This window comes from Orycteropus afer, unplaced genomic scaffold (assembly GCF_000298275.1).
Source record: "Orycteropus afer afer isolate SDZICR_OR568_19922 unplaced genomic scaffold, OryAfe1.0 scaffold00132, whole genome shotgun sequence".
Lineage (NCBI taxonomy): Eukaryota > Metazoa > Chordata > Mammalia > Tubulidentata > Orycteropodidae > Orycteropus > Orycteropus afer.
The window spans coordinates 7719641-7728608 of record NW_006921719.1 but is presented as its reverse complement, the minus strand read 5'-3'; the positions used below and the strand labels follow the sequence as shown (position 1 = coordinate 7728608).

Sequence of the window (8968 nt, the reverse complement as noted above, 5' to 3'; positions counted from 1 at the left end):
CGACCCCTCCTTGGGTTTCCGAGGCAGTATCACTACGGAAGTAGGATTGCCCAACCTTCCTTCCGAGGAGTGGCTGGTGGGTTTGAACCGCCAGCAACATGGCCCCCTACACCTTGTGTAATCTGGTGTCCCTTTCTATATCCTTTTTGACACATCATGTGTTGCTCCTTTCCTCTAACTAGCTAGCCATAGGGACTTTATACATGTTGTCCCTGCTGCCTGGAATATTCCCCACCCTACAACTTTTTGCCAACCCAAATCTTACTCAGATTCTAAGCTTAAATGTCACTTCTTTAGGGAAGTCTTTCTTTTACCCCTAGTTGAGATTAGATTCCCATAGTACAGGTATGTGTCACTTAACATCTGTTGGGGCAACATCTGACTACATATACATCCTTGGTCCCATAAGGTTTTTTTTCAAAAGGGAAAGTAGCTTTCCCTTTGTTTATTATTTTCCCCTCATGGCTTTAAATACTCCAAACACAGACTCTTTCAGCATTGAACCACGAGTAGGATACAGGCATTTGAAGCAGAGGACCTGGGCATGGGCTCACGGGCTTTTCCAGGGAGGCAGGTGGATGGAACAGTGGACAGGGCTGGGCGCACTCCACACGCTCTCCACTTGCTTCCACTTGCCTCCTTTTGCTGTCCTCCCACAGCTGCTACTGTTGCTGCCTTTTGGCAGCGGCAGCAGCAGCAGCAGCAGCAGCAACAAAAACAACCAGAAGTGGACTCCCATAAGGTGTTTGCACAACATCCAAATCATATAATGTCCTATTTCACAGAACTATAGTGGACATTAAGCAATGCATACCTGTATTTGTGCTCATGGCTTATTGTTTTACTTCTTTGGAGCATAATTGTAATAAAATAGTTTGTGTAATAAGATTATGTCTTACTCATCTTTGAATGCCCAGTGTTTAGTGTAGTCCCTGTGTATGGCAGCCACTCATATATTTGTTGCATGACTGTGGTAGACCTTTCCTTGTAATGTGGAACTAAGTGCCTTCTGCAGGGAGGCTGATGATGTCTGTACCCACAGATGTGAGCTGTGATGAATGGGCCTTCTCCTTGCTGCCTCTTGATGTGGATCTCCTGAGCATGGAGCTACCAGAATTTTTCAGAGATTACTTCTTGGTGAATGCAGAGCTCTTGGGTCTTGGCATCAGGGGATCGGGGCGGGGAAACATGAAGTCTAGTGGGCCAGAAATAGTGATCTAATCTTTGTCCAATAATATAATTTTTCATGAGTAACAGTGATTTGGTGATTGAGCGCTACTGATCGATGATATCCATGGGACTTCCTCTGGGGCCAATCAAAATGGACTCTCAAGCATTCCCTAACACTGCCTTCCTGCTCCAGGTTTTCAGGGCCAACTACTATCCAGATGGGCCTGTTGGGTTGATCTTTGTCTTTGTGGCCTGTGTGGTCCCTATAGGAAGGAGATCAGCGTTGGATCAACACTGTGGCACAGGCCTTGCACCTTCTTAGCACTCTCTATGGGTCCTTTCCTAACTGCTATGGAATTGGTAGATGTGCCAAGGTAAGAGCACTGGCAGTATTGTTGTCCTGGTAGCCCCATTTTACCTGTTTTATGCCCTGTAAATTTAGACTGTCCATAGGCATTTGTGGAAAACCTTGGCTTTATTGTTCTGGAATAGTTTTTCAGAGATGAAAACTAGAGAGGCAAGAACCAAAGCCTCTTGGATAGTCTTCCTAAATGTCTTTATGTCTTTGGGGGAAGGGAAGTGCTCCTTCATTGGTATGTGAGAGGAGGGATAGGAGCAGGTGGGAGTAGAATAGTGTTAATAGTTAATTCTCTTGGGGCCAAGGATAAGGATCATGTGGAAGGGGTTGGCTTCTGTAGGTATGGGGCTGCAGTAGGCACCTGGACACAAGATTGAGAATTTCTTGGGCCCTGGCAGATGTCACATGAATTGTGGAGGAAACTGGAGGAGGAGGAAGATGGTGAAACCAAGGGCCGAAGGCCAGAAATTGGACATATCTTTCTCCTGGACAGAGGTAAAATTATGCCCAGCACTGCTTTTGTCTTTGGACCGCAGAAGACATGGGAATTTAGAATATGTGGTAGCAAAGTTAGGACCTAAAGTTAAGGCCAGGATCCCAAAGTTGATTAGGAGCATGGACACTTGGCCCTGTAGAAGGTATGTGAGCTGGTATTGAGCAAGGTGGGGAAAAGACTGGGTCAGGGAGAACCTTCATGGTCAGGGATTTTGGTTTCAGACATGGACTTTGTGACAGCACTCTGCTCCCAAGTGGTTTATGAGGGCCTGGTGGACGATACCTTCCGCATCAAATGTGGTAAGTGCTATTGTCATCTGTATCTCAGCAAGATGAAAGTATAATTGGCTCCTAGTGCTTCTCACAGTGGGGCAAGGATTGTAGGGGGCACCCAGACTCTAAGTGAACTTCTGGCTTCCAAAAAGTTTTGGGGACCTTTAATAGCAGTTCAGGAAAAGGTAAGAGGATAGGCCTCATTGGAGATGCTAATAGCCATCCCTTCTGCTCTCAAAGGTAGTGTCGACTTTGGCCCAGAAGTCACATCCTCTGACAAGAGCCTGAAGGTGCTACTCAATGCTGAAGATAAGGTGAGGGAAAGGGTGTGGGTGCTAACATGGAATTTATTTAGGGGCACTGCTTATAGGAGGCCCTGAGCTTCTTCATTCAGCTCTGGAATGGGAGGCTGAGTCCATGGGAAAAAGGTTTTCCCTGCCAGTTAAGAGCATACACCAAAGCACATTGTTGTTGTTATCTGCCATTGAGTCAGCCCCGACTCATAGCGAGCCCTCCTTGGGTTTCCGAGGCAGTATCACTACGGAAGTAGGATTGCCCAACCTTCCTTCCAAGGAGTGGCTGGTGGGTTTGAACCGCCAGCCGTCTGGTTAGCAGGCAAGTGTCTTAGCCACTATGCTACCAGAGCACCCAAAGCACATAGCAGGTTCTTAATGCTATTCATTGATACCAGCTTTCTTTATACTTCTGCTAGAACAGCTGTACCTTCTTGTACTATCCTGTATGTTGATGAGTTAAGAAGGAATACTGATGAGGTAAAAAAGTTAATAGTTCTGGCATAGTAAGTTTTCCTTGTCTTGTTCCCCTCACAGGTATTTAATGAGATTCGTAATGAGCACTTCTCCAATGTCTTTGGCTTCTTGAGCCAGAAGGCCCGGAACTTGCAGGCCCAGTATGATGTGAGGCTCCAAGCCCCGAGTCCTCTGTTTTGTTTCTTCATTGGCTTCTCAAAGCTGTTGCCCTTTGGCTCCCCTTATGACACTATGACAGTCCTCGTATCTCTTCTCTTAGATGGGTAGAAACTCAGGTAGGTTATTGGTTATAATGCCTGAGGTTGGGGAGGGTTTGACTTTGTGGCGACTTCCCTACAGCGTCGGAGAGGCATGGACATCAAGCAGATGAAGAACTTCGTGTCCCAGGAACTCAAGGGACTGAAACAAGAGCATCGCCTGCTGAGTCTCCGTAGGTTTCATCTTGAGGAGAGGGGGAGGGGAACTGAATCTGTATCCTGGAAGGGCATGCTGCAGTGGCACATTCCTTCCCAGGAGGTAATCCCTGCTTATCTGGAAATAATGGCCTTATTTGGTCTAAAGTGAGAAGTCTTTTGGATTTTGCCTTAATACGTTTTTATTTTTTCTAGATGAAAAAGGGACATCCTTCTAGAATCAAGAGTTCTTCACCTCCTTCTTTGTCCTATCTGCAGATATTGGGGCCTGTGAATCCATCATGAAGAAAAAAACCAAGCAGGATTTCCAGGAGCTAATCAAGACTGAACATGGTAACTGAAGCCTTGTTATGTACTTTCTCACGCTTCTACTTCCCTCACTCCTCCCCGCTAGCCCACCCTAAAAAGATGCTCTCTGGCTCTTTCCAGCTGACATTGGCTATGTGAATTACTGGTTCCTGCTAGAAGTCTTGAGGTCCCTTAATCCACCCTGAGGATGGAGAAAGAAATGAGTAGATAGCTACTTGTTAGCATAGATGGCAACAGTTGAGCTGAGCTAATTCCCCAGTAACAGGCTCTCCTCTGATTACTCACAGCACTCCTAGAGGGGTTCAACATCCGGGAGAGCACTAGCTACATTGAGGAACACATAGACCGGCAGGTGAGCCCAGAAGAAGGGGAGGAGGAGGCTGGGGATGGTGTTCAGAGTGGGGTCTACCTCGAGCTGAAGGAAGAGGAGAGAACATGTGTCAGGAAACTTGGATTCTCATTGACTCTTCCTGTGCAGGTGTCACCGATAGAAAGTCTTCGCCTCATGTGCCTTTTGTCCATCACTGAGAATGGTGAGCCCCGGGAATCGAAGATGGGAGATTGAGAAACACTGCCTCAGGGATAGAAGAAATGAATTTGAAAGACAGGGACATATATCTTAGCAAATAGAACTTTTTTTTTTTTTTTTCCCCCTTGAAACTTCATGGATTCTTTTCCTTGTAAAATAAAGTAATTTTTGTTTCAGGTGAAATATCACCTGGTCATAGAGTAATTCATTGTCCCAACCCTAAGCAGGACCACAGCCAGGGCACCCCAGAACAATGCCTATCATATCTGAGAACTGCAAGGCACAGGGTTGAGTGGCGTCTCTCTCATCATTCCACTTGGCCTCCCATCTTCAACGCAGCTTTATAATAAAGATGCATTTCAGAAAAAAGGGACAGCCAACTAATTTCATACGTAGTTCTAAAAGCCTAGATCTGCAACCTTTTATGGCAACTTGTTTTTACTATTGAAGCCTTCTATTTGGCAGATGTTCTTCAAGGTTGCTAGCTACCCAGGAAAGTATTTTGCTTATTCTGACTCTCCTACTGGAGTTGGAAGTCCATTTCTTCTTACCTCAGTGGGTAAAAATATTTGAGATTGCATTTTTGAAACTCTTCTGAACACTTTTCTTATTCCTTAGTAACTGTAAAGCATTTCCAAGAAGACCTGCCCCTTAGCTAGGAAGAAATGCACAAGAATCACTTCTCCCCCTGCCATACCCTTCCTATCATGAGCATTAATTTCAGTATCCCTTCCTCAGCACTTTATGATTCAGGGTTCTTCTTGGCACTCTCAGACCCAGGCTTTCTCTTTTAGTAAGCAAGCTTAAATGTACAAATCCATTTAGAATAGTATATGATGCTAAGCTTAACATAATTTCTGTATCTTTTCTCCTAATTAAGGGTTTTCTGGGTATATAGGGGGGTGGTTTTATGGTTGGTTGGTTTGGCTATACATTCTAGTCTCCTTCTCATTAACCTGTCATATTCTTCACTCTCAGGTTTGATCCCCAAGGATTACCGATCTCTGAAAACCCAGTATCTGCAGGTAAGGCCTGGAGAATGTATCCTTGAGGGAACGCGGAGGGAAGTCATTGGACATTTTTGTAATAAGCAAAAGAAGAAATGGCCCCTTTCCTGTTCCCATCACCATCCTGTTCCCATTAAAGGCTCTTTCTTAAAGGGACTAGGACTAGTTACCTTTTAGGGCACTAGACTCTCCTGCTGCCCTAGTTTCAATCCATTCCCCTCTCCCGGTTGCTGGCCAGTGCTAAGAGACTTTAAAGCACTTCTGCCCTGTTGAACCTACAGATGAGTTCCTAGAAAGGTCTTTACCTCTCATCCTTGGGAGGCATTGATACCGTTTTACTTTAAGGTTTTTCCTCAAGTCTTACCTCATCCATGAAACCTTCCCCACCATCCCTATACTCATAGCGTTCTGTGTTCTTTAAGTTTCAGACTGTTCTTCATTCTTCTTTGGTGTTTGGTTATATCTGGCATGAATATCTTTCACAAAAAAAATGTGAACTTCTTGAGGGCCTAGACTGCATAGTCCTTCTCTCCCTCACCTCGATAGCACCTGACAGTGCTAGACCCTTGGTGGATATTCAGTAAATAGCTGGATTGCATTTTCTTCAGAGCTATGGCCCTGAGCACCTGCTAACCTTCTTCAATCTGCGGCAAGCTGGGCTCCTCACAGAGCAGGCCCCAGGGGACACCCTCACAGCAGTGGAAAGCAAAGTGAGCAAGCTAGTAACAGACAAGGCTGCAGGTGAGCAGGGAGCACAGGTACCCTTCCCCCCCGTTACTCCCTCTTTTCCCAACAGGCTAAGCATCTTGGGAAGGTGAGAGAATGAGCTGGGGAAGGAGAATGTGATTCCTTACTATTAACTGTCATTACTACTACTTCTGCTGCTGCTACTTGAGCATTTTCCATTTATTGAACACTTACTAAGTGCTGTGGCATATGCTAAATCCTTTAGATACAATTTTTTTTTTCCAGTCCTCACAAAGACTCTATAAGGTAGTTTTATTATTCCTGTTTTACAGATGAGGAAGGTGAGGCTTAAGGGAGTTGCCCAAGGTCCCTCAGTTAGTCAGTCAGTTTTGAAACTAGGTCAGTTTGACTCCAAAGCCCATATACTTAACCAGTAAACTAGGTTCATCCTGTGGGTGGCATTTCATAGGCAGCTGGTATCCTGTAGGAGAAGACCACTGTGATTAAAGGGAAGGTGATGGATGTCTTGATCAGTTCCAGAGAATTGTAGGTGAAAGGCTGGGAGGGGTCTTCAGATGTGATATGATAGGTCCTGTTATTTGAGAAAAGGCAGCTCTGTCATTTCCTGAATGGTACCGTCTGTGGCAGTGTCATGAATCTATAGACCTTAGAAGAAACCTAGCACAGATTTCTTCCCCAGGAAGGATTACTGATGCCTTCAGTTCTCTGGCCAAGAGGAGCAATTTTCGTGCTATCAGCAGAAAGCTGAATTTGGTATGTGAAACACGGATGGATAGGGGAGGAAGTGGGTTCAGTCCTTTGTGGAGTACTTTGAATCTACAAAAACCTCCTTGTCATTTTTTGTTTTTATAAAGATCCTTTGGTTTGGTAGCATTATGGCATGAGCTTAATTTAATGAGACAAGGCCCAAAGATTTATTCATCTAATAAATGTGTAACAAGCACCTGCCAATGCCAGGGAATATGCTGATCTCTGCTTCAGTGAATGTCCCATGTCACTGAAGTAACATTAAGAAGTAGGAAGCCTTCCCTCCAGCTCCTTCATGGGGAGCATAGGAACTCATTCAAGAGAATCAGTGGGTGTGGAACAGAAGCTTTGCTCATTGGTTATAGATTTTTTTTGGAGCTATTGCTGGTTCCACTTTCAGTTGGAATAAGAACTTTTCTTTTGGCTGTGTCACTTTATGTGAGTCTTTAAAAGACTAGAGGGCTGAGTTGTCACTTTCTTAAGAGAGTGCACTTTGCCTTCTAGATCCCACGTGTGGATGGCGAGTATGACCTAAAAGTGCCACGGGACATGGCCTATGTCTTCAGTGGTGCTTATGTGCCCCTTAGCTGCCGAATCATTGAGCAGGTGAGAACAAGTGACTCTTCAGCTGTCATCTGTATTTCATGCCTTCTGCCATTCTTTTGGTCCCTATGAAGCTGGTATGCTCCAACTTTTTACTTCCACAGTAACTAGCAAGAAACAGGATAGTCTGGCTGCATCATCCTTTCTTTCCTAAGTCTAATACTATCTGTAGACTTGAAACTAGTGCTTGCACCTTTTCAGGTGCTGGAGCGGCGAAGCTGGCAGGGCCTTGATGAAGTGGTACGGCTGCTCAACTGCAGTGAGTTTGCATTCACAGGTATGTGGCAGGTGACAAGTGGGGGCAGGTAGCAAGGAGAGATGGGCTGGATGCATCACCCAGTACTAGCATGTCAATGAAGACTTACATTTGGCCTCATCCTCACAGACATGACCAAGGAAGACAAGGCTTCAAGTGAGTCCCTGCGCCTCATCTTGGTGGTGTTCTTGGGTGGTTGTACATTCTCTGAGCTCTCAGCCCTCCGGTTTCTGGGCAGAGAAAAAGGTAAGAGAATGGAAAGGTGAGAATAGGCCTGCCTGGGATCTGGCGGGGAAAAAGGCACAGGAAGGCTTTTCTCCTGGCCTCTGGGTACCATTTGATAGTCATGGCCTTGCTATTGGGCTGCTGTAGCAGGGAGTCCAGTTCTATCAGCTTCTCAAGTTGTACCCAAGAGCATGGTACTGATGCTTCCATGTATATGAATTTCTTCTCTGATCTGTGGAACTGCAGAGGCTCAATAGTTACTGGTGGGGGCTTCAGATATGTTCTTTGTCGCTCATGCTGCTGTTTTGACTCCTTAGGGTACAGGTTCATTTTTCTGACAACAGCAGTGACAAACAGTGCTCGCCTCATGGAGGCCATGAGTGAAGTGAAAGCCTGAAGTTTTCCCAACCAGTATTGGAATCTTCTTTGGACACATGCCCCAGTGGGCTGTGGGATTTCAGCACCCAGCTGCTAAGAAAGTGTCCACCAACTATCCTGTGAGGAGCTGGGGAGCCTGGAACTTACTTGGGATTTACAGAGCATATCTGAGGAGTGAGTTCACTTCCTGCATCTGGGAGATTGCTCTTCTTTGTTCATGAAGTACAGCTTCTGCTGTTAATATACAAAAGGGAAAAAAGGTATCCTTTACTAATTCCTGTTTGAGTATCATTGTAAATAAAGCTTTGGATACTCTAATGTAATATGGTTGTAGTTCTGGACAAGCACTTTCTTTTAAGTAGGGAAGCCACAGTAGGGCTTTACATAGGGGCCTCATATGCTCTGGGCTTGGTCTTCATTGTAAAAGTCACTAAACTGTCCTGTACTCGATTTTCCTTAGCATAAAATGCGGGGGGTGGATTAGATCACCAGTGGGTGCTCAATTTGTACTCGATTTCACTTGAGAGAAAATTAAGCGTAGTGGTGGTTGTAGTTTATTAAGGAGGACCCTTAGATTTAAGCATTTTGTTTCTTACTGCAGAATAAAAGATTGTGTTGCCTGTCAGAACAATTTCAGGCGTTACCAAACAGATGCTCCTCTAATTGTTCCCCTAATTGCTGATTCTGGTGGTCTTTCTTTACCTTTACCTTTTACAAACTAAAAAAT

At 45.1% G+C, this 8968-nt stretch overlaps 1 protein-coding gene across 1 annotated transcript in view; it reads left to right on the top strand.

The window, feature by feature from the left end:
• VPS33B (VPS33B late endosome and lysosome associated) overlaps positions 1–8260 on the top strand; it is a 27338-nt gene extending 19078 nt beyond the window's left edge. Inside the window, exons 7-23 of the mRNA XM_007945156.2 lie at positions 1043–1137; positions 1440–1544; positions 1927–2023; positions 2246–2323; positions 2537–2610; positions 3127–3213; positions 3406–3496; positions 3738–3812; positions 4076–4140; positions 4267–4321; positions 5296–5342; positions 5933–6065; positions 6712–6785; positions 7284–7385; positions 7584–7659; positions 7768–7884; positions 8181–8260. Coding sequence (XP_007943347.1) covers positions 1043–1137; positions 1440–1544; positions 1927–2023; positions 2246–2323; positions 2537–2610; positions 3127–3213; positions 3406–3496; positions 3738–3812; positions 4076–4140; positions 4267–4321; positions 5296–5342; positions 5933–6065; positions 6712–6785; positions 7284–7385; positions 7584–7659; positions 7768–7884; positions 8181–8260 — 1451 coding nt within the window. The remainder of the gene's footprint in view (positions 1–1042; positions 1138–1439; positions 1545–1926; positions 2024–2245; positions 2324–2536; positions 2611–3126; positions 3214–3405; positions 3497–3737; positions 3813–4075; positions 4141–4266; positions 4322–5295; positions 5343–5932; positions 6066–6711; positions 6786–7283; positions 7386–7583; positions 7660–7767; positions 7885–8180) is intronic.
• The last annotated feature ends 708 nt before the right edge of the window (positions 8261–8968 follow it).